At 42.8% G+C, this 16491-nt stretch overlaps 2 protein-coding genes across 3 annotated transcripts; one reads left to right on the top strand and one right to left on the bottom strand.

Annotated features, from left to right (window-relative positions):
* Nucleotides 1-79: 79 nt before the first annotated feature.
* Nucleotides 80-8848, top strand: LOC115058115 (protein lifeguard 3). Its single transcript, XM_029525426.1, has 12 exons — nucleotides 80-254; nucleotides 3607-3924; nucleotides 4580-4647; nucleotides 5230-5294; nucleotides 5376-5429; nucleotides 5536-5586; nucleotides 6078-6117; nucleotides 6472-6509; nucleotides 6587-6674; nucleotides 6907-7002; nucleotides 7105-7158; nucleotides 7277-8848. Exons 2-12 carry the CDS (start codon nucleotides 3612-3614, stop codon nucleotides 7424-7426), a joined length of 1017 nt encoding a protein of 338 aa, XP_029381286.1. The 5' UTR covers nucleotides 80-254; nucleotides 3607-3611; the 3' UTR covers nucleotides 7427-8848.
* A 1912-nt stretch (nucleotides 8849-10760) lies between these two features.
* Nucleotides 10761-16048, bottom strand: mcm6 (minichromosome maintenance complex component 6). 2 transcript variants are annotated; one of them, XM_029525262.1, is made up of 18 exons: nucleotides 15848-16048; nucleotides 15562-15708; nucleotides 15274-15384; nucleotides 14982-15069; nucleotides 14696-14857; nucleotides 14436-14601; nucleotides 14192-14340; nucleotides 13899-14049; nucleotides 13669-13810; nucleotides 13343-13484; nucleotides 13156-13263; nucleotides 12745-12900; nucleotides 12497-12625; nucleotides 12243-12407; nucleotides 11845-11965; nucleotides 11543-11734; nucleotides 11307-11446; nucleotides 10761-11206 (listed from the first exon to the last, which is right to left on the bottom strand). In XM_029525262.1, exons 1-18 carry the CDS (start codon nucleotides 15943-15945, stop codon nucleotides 11099-11101), a joined length of 2475 nt encoding a protein of 824 aa, XP_029381122.1. In that variant the 5' UTR covers nucleotides 15946-16048; the 3' UTR covers nucleotides 10761-11098. The 2 variants fall into 2 exon arrangements, with proteins under 2 accessions (XP_029381122.1, XP_029381123.1); XM_029525263.1 differs by having other exon boundaries at nucleotides 11543-11713.
* Between the last annotated feature and the right edge of the window lie 443 nt (nucleotides 16049-16491).

Raw genomic sequence — 16491 nt, 5'->3', positions numbered from 1 at the left:
ACAACAGCGCGTATAACGTGTGTGTGTGTGCGTGTAATTAGTGGGGCTCCTCCCTGCTGGTCCTCGCGGCTCCAGGAAGTGTTCGCATCTGACGGTGGCTGCAGCCGCTCAACACACAGGCATCAGGGCTGACAAGCGTCCACAAGCCTCTCCTTACCGGGGAGGGTTTTGAAGCAGTCAGGGTGTGTGCGCGCTCTGTTTTTTCGTTTCTTTCCTTCTTTTGGTAGCCGAATCAGGCGGACTCTCTTCCCTCGGTAAGTGACGCTCTTTTTCCTGTTTTCCAGTTGTTTAGTCTTCGCAGCGGTTTGACTAGCTGGAGAGAGGCGAGCAGAGCAGCTGTGTGTGTGTGTGTGTGTGTGTGTGGTGGGGGGTTTAAGTTAGAGGGGCACGCACAGAAAACTCACTTTCTGTGCGTGTTTCTGAGTTCAGAGCTGTTCAGGAATGTCCCTCGGCCAGTGTCTGACCTGAAAAGGCTTTTTATCCGAGGAGGTTTGATCCGGTGTGCAGGGCGGGCCGGGCGGGGCCGGGCGGGGCCGGGCGGCCGCTGTCAGCCCGCTGTCAGCCCGCTGGACGTGTTCCTGTGGCTCGGGCCAGCAGACAGAGCCCGCCATCTACTACACCTGATCTCCACAGGCTGTCCACTCACAGACACACAAAAGCAACAATGGCATCAAAAGTGTTGAAGACTTGGCTGTCCTTCAGTAAGGCACTGGACAAAAATGAATAATCTAATGAATCTTATGTAATGTTTTTTTTTCCTTGCAACTATTAATGGCCGCAACAAACAATTTCCACCTTCCACTGATCTGCCTTTGTGCCCATCCCAGTTTCACAGGCTTAAAGCAGGCGTCTTTAAATCGTTGTGTCTGATTTGATTGTCCAAAAGCTCAAAAGTTCAACTGTTGACTCAAATTAGGAGAACTGCAAACTTGGGATTTAAAAAAAAATGACTGAATTGATCTTTTGAGAAACTTCTTACAGATTTATTGACTGATTCGTTGCCATTAGCTATAATTGCAAACACTGGAATTAAAAACAAACTTTGAACAAGGAAAAATTACAATACCCTCCCATGACCCTCTCCTCCTGTATAATAATTTACATGGAGCCCATAAAGATGGCATGCAAACTGTATGTCAACCATTTTCTGGGGATGGACAGAGCAACAGAGGAGTTTTACGTATGTAGAGCTGTAGCTGTTGGGAACACATCAGACACACATGAATTTGGAAAGTCATGATGACTAAGGACAAACAAAGGAAGACTGCAGTAGTCACAGAAGTTACAGAACATTTTTTTGATAATGTATTTACTCAACAGAGGCCCTAGATTTTAACTTTGGACTGTCTCAGTAGAAAGTGAAAATTATATGTTTTGCCAAACCGGTTTACATTGTTCCTGTGTCAAAAGATAATTCTATCATTTTGTTCAACCACTGACGCTTGAAAGAGACATGATATTTGAGGAACTGTAGTTCATTTTATGCTATGAGGCTTTAAACTTTATGATAGTGACTTCAACAGGGAGCATTTTTCAACTGACTCATAGCCATGTGAAGATTTGGTGATGACCGAATAATCAAACGGAGAAAATCAACATCAGTTATTTTCCACAGCAAGCCCTCTGCTGAACTTCCATGTGAGGATTTCTAAATAATAATCTTCCTAAAGCAGCTGTTACGCCCTCCTGTTCAAACACACAACAAACCACCTAAACTCACAGCTCACTGTGTGCAAGTTGACCCAAACGTGTGTTTGACTGCAGATACTCTGAAACACTTTTTCCATTCACTGTATTCTGTCCTGTTGCTCGGTGCTTGGGATGTGATGTAATGGCAGCATGAGGTGGAGCCAGCTCTGAATTCCTTTACTGTGTGTATTCTGTAAAAGTCCCAGTGAAAATGAAGCTCTAGGAACATTTGGTGTTTTCTAAATTACTGCGCAAAGAGCCAGTGCCAAATAACAGAAAATACCCTGCCTTAGGCTGTTGTAATGCAATGGGGAATAATTTAACACATGACCTACTAAATAGAGTGTAAATCTGAAGTTTTCAAGTCTTCAAAGTCTGTTGTCGCTGTTGTTTCATTTGTTGGTCAAGTGCTTAAAGTACCACAGTTTCCTCCATTGGAGGATCATGGGATACATGAGCCACATGTGGCTACATGCTGTCTGTGTATGTGCGTGTGTGGTTTATTATTAGACCTCTCCCTCAGAGATCCATGCGGTTGTTCCTGAGCCTGTGATGATTTTTTTGTGAAGCTCACTACTAAGCAGAACCATGTGTTCACTTTAACCTGACACAACCCCAGATGTATGATGTTAGGTCAACTCCAGTGGGATTGTCCCCCAGCCAAGTATTGGAAAAAATATGCGCACACACAAACACACTAAATACCCAGGCCTAAACCAGTCTGTGCTGTTATTAATGAAGAAAGGATTGTGAATGTTTCAAGTGTCAGAGATTTTTATACACTGAGCTATATACAGAGGCAGCCCCTGTGTAGTCTTGATAATGCTGGTTACTGTGGTTTGTTGTGGACATGAGAGTAAATAAACACAGCTGTATTTGATTTACAGAATAGTTTGCGTTAATGTGCTACATCTTGGATTTTTCTGTGGATGTTTGCATTTCAGAAAATGGACAATTTGTGTTTAGATTTCACAATGAAAAAAAAAATGCAAGACAATATGATAATGCAGGCAAATTTGTGTCTAATCTAACAAAAGAAAATGCTTTAAATTGGATTATTGAAGAGCAGGACATTAAATCGTGTGTGTGTGTGTGTGTGTGTGTGTGTGTGTGTGTGTGTGTGTGTGTGTGTGTGTGTGTGTGTGTGTGTGTGTGTGTGTGTGTGTGTGTGTGTGTGTGTGTGTGTGTGTGTGTGTGTGTGTGTGTGTGTGTGTGTGTGTGTGTGTTAATTCCATTTCCAAAACAGCTCATTCCTTTCTCATTTCTGGAGGAACTGTTCGTTTAAATTAGTTCTTCTTTGGTCACCAGGGAGGAGAAATGGATTTGATGTTGAATCAAATAAAAATATAACTTAAACAAACAACTTCCTGTGCACTGCGCGCACACACCCCAGAGGGATCCTGAGCAACATTAGCATCCATTTGGTGTCTAGTTCTTGGCCAAATATGACACCAATATTCGCTGTCCTTTGTGTCGTTCACTGGCCCTTGAGGGAAATTTGCAATACTGTTGTTGCCAAATGTTTCAGCGTAATGACCAGCAGGGCTCAAACCTGGACAGTTGCTAGGCAGCTTTTGCACAGAAAACTGCTGTTGTCTGTGGCTGAAAGAGGATTAGAACAGTGTATCGTAAAATGGGAGGTACTCACTTTCAAAAGAATGTGTGCTGACATGCAGCACTGCTCAAAGGTGCTGAGGCGAACAATAGAGTCAGGTGATAATCAGCCATGTCTTCATCACTCCAACTCTTTCACTTTCACATTGGAGTTTCTTCTTTTCTTAATGTAAAACTATTGATCAGAGCAGCATTAAAGGCCCACACCAATATGAAAGGCTAAAATAACTTGTTAATACTGATTGTGGCAATGTATTGCTTTTTAAATTGTGAAAGTTATCTTCTCCTGCTTTGTCTTCATAGGCATCATGTCCAGGCCAGACTACCCTCCTCCAGGGTATAGTGACGGTCATGGCCTGCTGTACCAGCCACAAGGCGGGTCTTACCCACCGCCTGCCTATGGCTTCCCTGCCTATGGTGGTCCCCAGCCAGGTCAGCCATCTGCTCCCTACCCCACTGGTCCAAATGCCCATTTGTTCCCAGGCCAGCCAGGGAACTACCCTCCAGGCCCATATCCAGGACAGCCTCAACCCAGTGGGCATCCAGGAGCAGGCTACCCCAGTCACCCTCCCATGCCCCCTGTTATCCCTCCTACCATACCATCAGATATCCTGAGCTCAGGTAAGACAGGGACCACCATGAATCCAAATTTATGTGAAGGTGGGACTGCAATTAAGTCTTAGGTCTGGACATCTTAAATTATTAAAGTAAAAAGAATTAATAAAAATTTATTTGTCACTTAAAAAAGTCAAATGAATGATTGCATTTGGAAAATGAACTGAGTGTTAGAGTGTTAAAGTTTAGTTATGTCACTCCAGAGCTCACTAGTCGTGTGTGTGTGTGTGTGTATGTGTATGTGTGTGTGTGTGTGTGTGTGTGTGTGTGTGTGTGTGTGTGTGTATGTATATATACAGTATATATATATAAGCATTCGTTTGCAGTTTTATGAGGATGTTTCAAGGAAATCCCTGCTTTTTGTTGAGAAATAGCTCAGCACATAATTCTCACTGTATAAACCTAATTTTTATCCGTTTTGCAGTACAGTTTTGTACAGCACTCTTTCCTGGGTTATAGTAAGCTAAGTTAATTTTCTTCTGGCCATAGAATTCTGGTAAACAAACAGAAACAGACATAAAGGTGGTTTCAGCCTTCACAATGTGAAACTGTCACTTTAAATTTTCAGTATAAATGGAAGTCGCTTGCTTTGTCTCTGAGAAGCGATTACATGTTTCCTTTAGCTCTTTGTGCTCCTTTGTCTGTTCAACTGGTGACACAGGTGAGGAGTTTGCAGCGAGTGGCAGCGGTTGGGATAGTCTGAGCATTCGGCATGCTTTCATCAGAAAGGTAAAGAATACTCCTATCACACCACGTGCAGCTTTTGCACCAGTGTTGTGTACTATCCCTTGTTATACTGGAGTAAATGGGTTTTTTTTTTCTTAAAGATGCAATTAATCTGTCATCTTTGAAAAGCCCACAACACATTTATTTTTTGGGGTATTTTCAGAATCATTAAAGATTCCTCTAACCACGTGGCTCAAAAAGTTTAGTATTTTTACCACATGGCCACTCTTTTGATTTCTATCACTCATGCTGTCATTCTGTCGCATGCATTTTTATTGCATCTTCTCTCCCCCTGCTCTCTTTCTCTTTCCATCTCTCTTCCTGCCTTTTCCCTCTGTCACATTCTCTGTATCTCTCTCTCAGTCTCTCTGTGTCACCAAGTGCTTACCCATGGAGCAATTTGTTGCATCTCATTAATAACTCTGTGAAGAGTATGGTCTACACTTGTTATATGTAGAGTGCCATGATGCCTTTATGATTTTTCAGCTATATAAATAAATTTGATTAGAATTTTTTATCTGCCTGGAAAATAAACGCAACTGCCCAGATGTTAAACTACATGTGTTGTTTTTGTGTGATTATCAGGTGTATCTGGTTTTGGCGTCACAGCTCATGGTCACGGCAGCCATTGTGGCTGTATTCACCTTTGTGTACGTATTCTGAGCCTGTCTTTTGTGTGGCCATTTGTGTCTGCCTGTGTCACACTGTAATTGTGCATCTGTTTCCCACAGCGAACCTGTCAGATATTTTGTACAGCGAAACCAAGCCATATACTGGGCATCATAGTAAGTCTTTCTCTGTAGTAACATCAGTACTGTTCAAGTGAGATGGGTTAATAAAAATCCAAATTAAAGCTTTTGAATTTTGATGTTGTGCATTTTGTTGCTTTAGTGCCGTGTACATTGTCACCCACCTTGTGCTGGTCTGCTGTAAGGGGCCGCGGTGAGTGTTATTCCCTACTTTTACAAGGTTTACAAGGTCTGCAGAGAACATTTCCTCAAGTGAATTTAGTAAACATGTGTAACTGGATCTAATCCAGTTACACAAAACTAAACTAAACTAATGTTTACTAAAACTAATCATCATCCCAAGAAACTGTAATCTAGAAAATGGCATCTGCCCATCACTGTTATTGTCACTATGAATCAGCTCTTAGAGATTAGGAAAAACACCTTTAATAACCACTCAGATCCCAGGGTGAGATATTTATGTTACTGCCCAAAACGTAAAATAAATAAATAAATAAATAAATACGATATATATATTCGAAGGTGTATTATATTTGAGCTAATTTGTGTTAAAACTGAAAGTGAAACTTTCAGCAGCATACTCACACTGAAAATAAACCTTTTTGTGAAGCACAAGAGATTTCTTTTTCATTATTATTTCATTTAGTTCAGATAATTACCATTTTAATTGCATTCTCTTTGCAGGAGGAAGTTTCCCTGGAATGTCATTCTTCTGTTCCTCTTTGTAAGTGGGGGGATTTGGGGATCAAAAGGTAGAGACACATAATCATCAACAGTTTCTAGGAGATGAACCAAATCAAGTCGGCTCTGAGAGCAACCTGTTCAAGTAGTAAAGATGGACAGATCTCAGACTGCTGACTGGTTTGTCACTCTTAGTTTTTGCCAGTTTCCATTTTTTAACCGCTTGAATCTTAATCCAAGTTTTAGTTTATAGCTCATGTAACTATCTTAACTTTCTGCTCAGACTGACCATTGTTTCAACCACAGATAATTGTTACAATGAGGATTTTCTTAGTTAGACAGTTAAGATATGATAGTTTGCAGCTTTTAAACCTTCAATTACGCATCATTTTCACAGACTCTGGCTTTGTCCTACATGACTGGCTCCATATCCAGGTAAAGAATCAACCTGTACGGTCAGAATGAAAACTTCCAGTGTACCTCTGTATTAACTGAATGCTTCCTATTTTTAGTTACTATGACACAAAAGCAGTGTTTCTGGCTCTGGGTATCACCGCCGTTGTCTGCATTGCCGTCACGGTCTTCTGCTTCCAGACAAAGGTGTGTGTGCGTTTGTGTGGTCCAGGTAACACACATGCTGTGGGGACTTATCTATTTCACTCATATTAGCGAGACTCCTCATAATATAAAGCATAACATTTTTAAGTAAAGGAATTAAATGTTAGTCAATGAAATGTACTCTGCAGCTGTGGAGACACAACTGTGTGTGTGTCTACGCATATGTGCGCCCATGTGCATGTTAAAATGGCTGTGGATGGTTTCTTTCTTAAAGGTCGACTTCACCAAGTGCCAGGGCCTTTTCTGTGTCCTGGGGATCGTAGTGTTTGTGACTGGAATCATAACAACTATTGTGCTCTCCTTCAAATATGTGAGTGGAAGCTTGTGTTAACAACAACAAAAATACTGTTACTGACAATATAATCCTGAAAACCTTACATTTTCAATCATTGTAACATGCTTGTTGTTGCAGATTCTGTGGCTTCACATGCTTTACGCTGCTCTGGGAGCCATTTCTTTTACTATGGTGAGTGTTTTACTTTGATGAGCCAAATGTTTCCATCTTGTAAATCACACCTCAATTTAAACTGGACTCATTACTCTGATAAAAGAGTTTTTTTCTTGGCATTTTTCTCTGTTTGTAGTTCCTGGCATATCACACACAGCTGCTGATTGGTAACAGGAAGCACTCCATCAGTCCAGAGGAGTATGTGTTTGCCGCACTATCCATCTATGTCGACATCATCCAGATCTTCCTTTTCTTGCTGCAGATTATTGGCGCTTCAACCAAATAAGTCTACAAAGGCTCAGTGGGGTGCAAACACCCAGCTGCAGAATCATTCCATGCTTTTTTTTTTTAAACCTTTTTGCTAAATTAGTCAATACAGTCAGAATAAATGTATAAAATCATGGTGCACGTCTGGGAACATATGAAAGGGCTGAATTTGAGATTTTATCATTGTTTTGCAAGTTTAATGCTGCACACAAAATATGCACTTTTTCTGAAATCTGTATTTGCAGCTGCATTAAGCATTTTAGTAGTAGTTAGCAAATTGTATTAATTCAATATAAATATTGACAATGGAAAGCCAGCTGCCATATTGTTTTACATTTGCTGGACTTCCATTGAAGTGGTAAGTGTTTCTCTTTGCACATAGATCCTAGATACTACGACTGCTTTTCATTAATTGTTGAAAATGGGCAAAATTTATTTGCTCAAATGTTCTAAATCAGATTTGCCAATATAGCAGCCTTTTCTCTTGGTGTTCTTCAAGTAGAGTAGGAGTGCGCATCTTCCAAACATTTTCTTTAAGTCTGATATTGAGTTATTTCATATTTATTTTTCATCAAAAACCATCTTAAAAGCTTTGTAGGGGCAGGACTGCTGTATGGCATAAATGATTCATTAATAGGCTACTACTAAATATAATTAATTTACCGCAGAAAAATTTGTCAAATACAGAATATTTAACTACTACTTAAAGGGATTTTTAAGAGGGGGTCTCCATTGCTTTCTTTCCATGTTAGGTGACAAGATTAATATCACTCCTATATCTAATATGAAACATAGCAACCAGCAGACACAGTGGAGTTAACGGTAAATGTTTACCTGTTTTGATTTTGTCAACAGTAGTGTGGATCAAACACTTATCTGTCGTGCCAACACTTGGGAGAATGATGTGCCCACTGCTCTTACAGATTTTTGTCCCCAAATGTATTGTCCTGCTGTCATGATTTACATACTTCACTATAGTGCCTTCACAATGACATATTGAAGATTGTATGCTTTACTTAAGTCAAAGTTGTACTTGGTGAGCTTTTATATTATTGTTACATACTCTATGTGCCTACTTGTATGTTTGTGTGTTACAGTCTGACTTGGGCCAAATGTAGAGTACCAGTCAGGTGGGTTAGTCCAAAAACAAAAGCACAGTGTCATCTTGTTACATGATTGGAACTCCATAAAGCATGGATATATTGCATCCCAGCTAAACTGGCACACTGTCCCCATCTAGCTGGTCCTCCATACAGCACCACCCACATTAAGTAAAGGCCCAACAACACAAACATACAAGCCTTGACTATAAACAAAAATATGGCAAACATTTTGACTGTGTGGTATAGAAAGGAAGTTGGTGTGGGTTTGTAAATATACATATCAATGTTGAAGAGAATCTGTTTGCCTTTTTCATATCAAATAAAAAGATTTTGTTTGAGTTCTGATGTAGTTTATATACAGCTGTATCTAAACAATTGCCATTCCTAAATATCTTTTTATTTCTTGGAAGATATTTAAACATTAGATTGGGTCAATACAACATGGTCATTTTCCAACAGCTCTCTTTCTCATTAACTGAGTAAGAAATAAAACTATCCTGGTAGGTTTTGTCACATGACATGTAAACCCACAGAATAATCAGTCACCCATGCCTGAAGATCTCAGAGAGCTCAGGATGTTTTAAATTTGAGCTCATATCATTGAGCTCTCTTCCGCAATCAATCTTGGGCAGTAGTGCAGGAATCAGTGCAAAATCATCACAGCCAACCAGGAACATCATTGGTCAACGTTAACATTCTCTGTGTGTTGGTGGTAACGACTGCCCTCATAACTGCCCTCGTTTGAATTTCTCATCCTCTGCCGAATCTTCAGCTGCTTCAGTCTGTTTTTGTCCACTTCTCTCTTGGCCAGGATGAAGCTGATGATGCCTATGGGGAGGCCTATCATCCTGGGTAGGGGAAAGATGGACATGAATTTAAACAGAGTTTAAATGTCTAAGTGTCTAATATTTCGTCATTCCTCGTTTATCAATAAGAATAGAAATTACTGTACAGTGATATTTTCACAAAAAAGGTACGATTTACTACAGTGCAGTTGTATTAGATTACATTTGTTTTACAAAGTTTAAATACACTTGACTTTCCAAATGACCATTGAAACATGACTAAACTCTTGCACTGGTTTTCTTTTGGCCAGGCACAGGGTTCAGTATGTCAATTTGTATATATCCACTGTCATCACAGACCAAAATGCAAAATGGTAAATTTGAAAAGATAAACAACACACTGTGCTTCAGGCCAAAGTTTTATCTAAGCTCCAAATAATCAAGCTGAAGATCTTTCAAATTCAGTAATCTCTCAACTGACGCAATCATATTTGCATTTCAAACTTTCATCTACCTTTGCAATATGCAAGACTCTGGCTAGCACAATTTAGATCCCCGATGCTCAGAGCAAATATCTCGTTCATTAAGAAAATAATATTCGGTGAATATTATATATGCAGAGGTACTGATGAGTTAATTGTGCTTTCGGCTGTGGCAGATTTCGATGTACAGAGGTAACAGTAGTGCCTTACGAAGGACAGTGGTGCAGTCAAACATGAATAACTGAGAAACAGCCAGCCTTTCTATCAGTGATGCTGCCACTGTTGATCAGTGTTTTTGTTCCCAGAGTGCCATTTCTTTGTCATTAGATTATTTGGTCACCGGACACTCACCAGGCATAGGCCACCGGCTTCATGGGGTTCTTCGCCTTCTTTTTGGGGATGTACTCTGGTTCTTCAGCCTCCTCTTCCTCGGCTCTCCTGGCGGAGGTGCTGCTGCTGCTCTGCGGCTCCGTGCTGGAGCGCCACCGGGGTTCAGAGGACGAGACACCGAGCTGGCGACACTGAGCAGCCGGCGGCAGCGACCACTTACGGCTCCGCGTGAGGAGGCACCGGTGGGGAATCAGGTGAAGACCTGGAGATTTATACGTCGTTTATCTGTCAGTGACATGACAGCCGCCCGTCCGATGGGAGGACTGTTTAACAAGCTACATTTCACCTGGGTGGCGCAGTAACCCTTGAAGCCGAGCTTACACAAATGCACAACAGGCGTCTGTCACATGTATTGTCATTTGATTGTGTCACCATTTTACAGGACATTAGGCGGCCGCAGGTGTTTTACCTCTCAGTGTTGTCCCCACGGCTTTCACGTAGCACGCCGCCATGTTAGTTGAATAAACTCGAGCGGACATGCGCAGAGCGGTCGTCTGCCGTTACCTAGTTGACAACATGAAGGTGGCACTTCCGGGAACTGCAGCACGTGACCAAGGACTGTCCAATAGCGGAGCGAGGGAGGTGTGTTTCTGTCAACATTTTATTTATTTAACATTTCAGAATTTTACAAAGAGACATAACTTAAAACCACAGCGGTGAGCTACAGGGTGCGCCTCCAATAATACAGTTACGACAAACAGCAATTGCACACGTCAGGGCTGTTCCCGCAGTCATACAAACAGATGCTAACAAAACAACAACAAAGAGCAGCATATTTACAAAAGTCCATTGGATAAAGAAATTTTTTTTTAGGATGCCCAGGATCTTAACTTTTTACAAAAGAGATGATAAACTCGAAAATAAGTCAAAAAACATCCACAGGGCTACTTTTATGCATGCATTACATTTGAGCACGAGTAATGAAAGCTGTTCAATCTTCCAGGATGTAGTTGGGGTTGACAACCAGAACACCCTCCTCTTGGCTCTCAGTTTCTGAGCCCTTCAGTCCAGCTTGAGACAGCTCAATCAGGATGTGGTCCTGAGGGAAAACATACACACACACATCGCAGCTTCTGTCAACCACACTTACCCGTGGCTTTAAAAACAGCAGTTGTTCATTTTGCAGATGTTTTACTCACATATTGCACCAGCCTGTGGATGACCTTCTCTATCAGCCCCTTCTTGTTGATGAGCTCCTCTTCAGAGTCGATCTCGGACTCAATCTCCTTCAGATACCAGTTCACCACTGCACTCTTCTTTAGCTCATCCTCCTCTTCGGCTGCAGATAACAGCAAAAATGTGAGATTTAGAAAACTGCATCATCATAAAGCCGACGGATTGAGAAGCAGATTGTATGGAGTGGAAGGCCTCTTACCCTCCTCTGCTCTGCGCAGATGCAGGACAAGCAGGTTGGAGATGCGTTTGTACTCAGTAAACGACAGGCGGAGGGATGGTTTCTGGCTGCTAGGTTCAACTTGGCCATTCACATGTCCATTAATTTCATTAAGGCCATTAATACCATCCATGTGGCCATTTACACCATTTACTCCATTAGGGACATTGTCTCCTGAAAATAAAAGTTTACATGAGATGATTTGTTTTCAGTATGGACAACTAGCCCACCTCAGTCATGCTTGTACATTTGTTTCCAGGCGCATGTTCACTGTGTGATAGTACCTTCATCCAGCTGTTCCACCTCCATTTCATCCTCCTGCTCTAAGTTGATGTCGGGCGTCTCCACCCTGATGATGGATTTGTTTAGCAGGCGGAAGGCTTCCTTCACATGTTTTGGCTGCACCTGGAAATAAAGAGAAAATGTCAATGTTATCTTGTAGTGGATATTTCACTGTGAATATCCATTTTCTTTTTTATAGGAAAATGGATATTCATTTCCATTTTGAACGTATATGATAAAATTTTTTAAATGAATGAATTCAAATGTATGTCTTTATCATTTGATAAAGTCTATAGAGGGAATGGAACAGTTTCTCAAACCAGCACATGAGCCACTTGGCTATCACATCATGTTATGTTTGGACTTTACTTTCTCAATAGGCGAGTACAGTTGTACTCACTTCATCACAGCAGTGCATGCGTGCCATGGCCTCTGACAGGCGGATCATGCTCTCTAGCTGCCGCACTGTTATCCTCCAAGCAGACTTGGACAAGCCGCCAGAGCCGTCACGGAGACGCAGACGCTTGTACTGCTCCACGATGAACTCCTCAGATTCGCTTGAAATCTACATATGTACAGTGTTAATAGTTTATGCACATTAAAAGCCATCATTAATAATGTGAGTGTGGAAGAAACTGCAGACCACACACCCACCTTAGGTTTGAACTGCCTGGCAAAGAGGAGATATCTACGGATCTCATCCAGAGAATACAGTCTGTCTACCGACTCCTCTACGCGAGAGTGCAAGTCCACAATACGCCTGGCGATCGCGTAGTCTGTCACCTATACCCACAGACAAACATAGAATAGTAGGCTGGGTAAGACATTGAGCAAACAGCTCAACTAACTAAAATATAAGCTTGTAAAATAAAGTAGATAAATACTCAGACTATGCCTGATACCTCGTTAGAGTCATCGACCAAGATGAAGAAGAGGTCGAAGCGGCTCATGATGGGCGCGGTGAGGTTGACATTCTGTTTCAGGCTCTTGCTGCGGTCGTAGCGCCCGCCGACTGGGTTGGCAGCAGCCAGGATGGATGTGCGAGCATTGAGGGTGGCCTGGAGGAGGAAGAGAACAAAAAGTCAGGTTATTCTATGGCAAAGATTGCTGAAAGGCCTGGTTCATAACACAGCAGCTGTATCAGTTGCCACATTGCCATGTCTTGATTTCATAGGATGTGTCATTAGGGAGGCTTCTCTTGAGTAAAATGAGGTGATGTAACTTTTATTCTTTAATTGTTTTATGTTTTATCTATAAATTTATTCAAGCTGTGTAGTAACATGTTGGCTGAGCCTGATGCCTGACTCCGTTACCTTGACTCCAGCTTTAGTGATGCTGATGGTCTGCTGCTCCATGGCTTCATGGATGGCCACCTGGTCCTTGATGTCCATTTTGTCAAATTCATCAATGCAACATACACCCTGAAATAAAATTCAGTTATTAACACCAGAGGATAGGCTGTAATGTCCTTTACTGCAATTTATAAATTGAAGTACTCACATTGTCAGCCAGCATCAGAGCTCCAGCTTCGATCACAAACTCATGCGATTCCTCATCTCGGACCACAGCAGCCGTCAGACCGGCAGCACTGCTGGCTTTCCCACTAGTGTACACTGCTCTGGGGCTGAACTCCTCCACGTGCCTGTAGACACACTTATGTTTATACATCACCATACTGGGGAGAATAGATCCATTCAGTTCTGTATTTTTGGGGTTATCAACAATGGTAACTCAACATAAGCACTGACAGTAAACCACTAAAATGATCTCAGTCTTTGTTGAGGGAAGTGCGAATGGAGAGTAATCTGTATGCTTGCGTTACACACTTGAGGAACTGGCTTTTGGCGGTACTCGGGTCTCCAACAATGCAGACATTAATGTCTCCTCTCAGAGAGGTTCCCTCCATGGTCGTCTTGGGAACGCCGCCAAACAGCATCAGCAGGATACCGCGCTTCACCTCGTCATTTCCTGCACAACACCAAACATTGGAGACACGAATTTGAAAATCCAGCGTGTCAGCAGCCTCTCAAGCGTCAAAGCTGGTCCAAGCACTGACCGTGGATGGTGGGGAAGAGGCTGGTGCACAAGTTGTGGTACAGGTTCTTGTCCTGGCTCATCTCAAACACTTTCTCCCACTCCTTCTCTGTCATCTGGCTCTTGATGCTTTCTGCAGTCTGCTCCTCTTCCCGCAGCTCCTTCCCACCAAACTACAAGGAAAACATAGAAAAACATTTGGCCCTCATTTGCTGTTTTTTTTTTTTTGGGGGGGGGGGTCGGTCTTTTAAGCAAGAGGCAGGCAATGAGAGACTGACTTCCATATAAAATAAATGCGCATTGTCTGTGTCTTACTCGTGGGTTAGTTGGGGCCACATTGCAGGCCAGGAAGGCCAGTCTGTACGACAGCTCTCTGACTCCCAAAGCTTTCAGGCCTCTCAAACCCTCAGACTCGAAACCCTGGGGTCCTCCGGCTACACGGGTGCTAGTCTCTGCTCGCACCCCTGAAAGGAGAAGACCCATACTGTAAAGGAACTGTCAAGAAAAATGTTTTCCGCTTGTTATCTGAATATTCAAAATGTGTTTTTAAATCCCATACCAGGAGTGCTGAGCTGCGAGACATCTGGCACGACAATCAGGGTCCCAGTGAAGTCACAGCGGTCTCCAGCCTGAGCCGCCTCCACTGCCTCGGCCCTCAGGACAATCTCCAGGGAGCGTGGTACTGAACCACGGGGCAGCTCAGCCTGCGTCTCCTGGATACGAACCTGAGTAAAGAGTTAAACCCAATCATCAGAACTCTGGCCTTCATGCGAACACCTCCTTCCCATTGAAGCACAAACATGGTGCCGATTCAGATACCTTCTGGAAGTCGATGAACTTGGACTTGTGTGTGTCCAGGTGGAAGCGGGAGCGGTTGTTGCAGACAGGGTTCCTGCAGATGGTTGGAGGAGAATATTTGAACTGCTGATGGACATCTTTGATCACTGCCTGGCAGTCCATGCACAGGAAGGTGCCGCTCACCTGGAACAACCAAAGAAGTAGTTCTAATGATCAGGCCCCAAGATAGAAGCTCAACATCAATGTAAACAATCAGTGTTTAATCTGATCCCAACCTCATAGTACATTTATATGCCGAGTAGCTTACCAGTTCAGGATGGACTGGGTGCGTCCTCACCACCTGACCACTGATCCTCACCAGGGTGCCGATACGTGTAGACGAAAGCTCACGAATTCTAATTTAAAACACAGAAAAACAGTCACATATAAATGATATAGTAGTATTAATATTAAGTAGTATAGTAGTATTAATACCAATAATAATATCTTTGGAGGCTACTGAATGAAACACCAACAGAGCAAACTGAGATCAACACTGTGCATATTTACATTTACAGCACTACCACTAGCAGATTTAAGTTTGTCATCATGGGCCTTACTTGTGTCTGGTGGGAAGATCTTCGAGGGCAACGTAGAACTCCTTGGTGAGAGGAACGTTCCCATGATCCCGGGCAAAGTTGCGCACTGCCCGACACAGGAAGGGATACACTCTGAAGGCAGAAGCTTTCATGTTAGTCCAGAGGTGCGCTTTCTGTGGCTGTTGGAGATTTTTATTCACTAATACAGGTCATGTATGCGAGTCAGTTTATCAAGCAGAACAGCAGCTTCATCATAGAGCCAGGACAGTGTGTGTGTGTGTGTGTGTGAGGGATCGGAATCAGGCTCACCTGTAGTACTCCTCCTGGATGGTGGTAGCCAGCTCCTGGTTGAAGCCCTCCAGGTCTGTGAAGCTCACCAGCAGGGTGTTCCTCTCAGGCCTGATCAGCTCCTCGGCCTCACGAACGTACTTCACCTCCCCATCGCCGGTCTGAAACCTGCACAGGAGAAACGATCGGATATTAAACATCGACAGGCGATCGGCACATCAACGGATGAACAGCTAGAGCCCAACAACACGCAGAGCAGAGCTTCAGCTCGTCTCCACACAATGGATCCTCCCGCTGCGGGACTTACTCCTCTAAGAAAGCCTGGAACAACTTCTGGCATTTTTCCGCCAACTCGTCCTTCACCATCTCCCCGGCATTTTCCGCAGTTGCTGTGGCAACATCCATGCTGAAAAACTGTAAGAATGCGACGAAAAACCCAGAAAAAATGTGAATTGCAGACCCGCACCGCGTCAGTCCGGACTCAGACCTTGTGGATCAAGCCGTCACAACAGAGATCCACTTTTCGCGCGAAAAGATGGACCACGTGACGTTTGGCGCGCCGCTGCTGACCAATCGGTAACGCCATACAAACATCTTCCTGTTTGTGGCCAATGAAATGGTGGAACTGCAGAGTGACGTGGTCCGCCTCCTGCTTCAATAAAGTTCGGATAAAAAAAAATGCTGAAACGAAGAAATTCAGTCAGTCGGCTCGAATGAGTCTGTCCACATATTGACCACGTTTATGACGTATCTGTTGTTATGTGTAAATGCTGTAATCACTGGCCATAACGTGTTAATATTAGCACCGCTGATTCAGGCTGTTTAACGTGTGTTGTATTTCCCCAATACGGCCACTGGATGGCAGTAAGCACAATCTCAAATATCCATATGCAGTATTTGTAGACATTGCACAATAATTTAATTGCATATGAAGATAAAAATATATTATAA

This window comes from Echeneis naucrates, chromosome 17 (genome assembly GCF_900963305.1).
Source record: "Echeneis naucrates chromosome 17, fEcheNa1.1, whole genome shotgun sequence".
NCBI lineage: Eukaryota > Metazoa > Chordata > Actinopteri > Carangiformes > Echeneidae > Echeneis > Echeneis naucrates.
The sequence above is the reverse complement of the archived record's forward strand: the minus strand, read 5'-3'. Positions and strand labels throughout refer to the sequence as shown.

Excerpts from the sequence above, each read along its gene's own strand:
- LOC115058115 (XM_029525426.1), top strand. The coding sequence starts at position 3,612 with ATGTCCAGGCCAGACTACCCTCCTCCAGGGTATAGTGACGGTCATGGC. Across the intron at positions 5,587-6,077 it reads GTCTGCTGTAAGGGGCCGCG|GAGGAAGTTTCCCTGGAATG; the intron begins GTGAGTGTTATT and ends TTCTCTTTGCAG. Across the intron at positions 7,003-7,104 it reads TTGTGCTCTCCTTCAAATAT|ATTCTGTGGCTTCACATGCT; the intron begins GTGAGTGGAAGC and ends TTGTTGTTGCAG.
- mcm6 (XM_029525262.1), bottom strand. The coding sequence starts at position 15,945 with ATGGATGTTGCCACAGCAACTGCGGAAAATGCCGGGGAGATGGTGAAG. Across the intron at positions 14,858-14,981 it reads ACCCAGTCCATCCTGAACTG|GTGAGCGGCACCTTCCTGTG; the intron begins GTAAGCTACTCG and ends TGGTTGTTCCAG. Across the intron at positions 11,735-11,844 it reads GGTGGAACAGCTGGATGAAG|GAGACAATGTCCCTAATGGA; the intron begins GTACTATCACAC and ends TTTTATTTTCAG.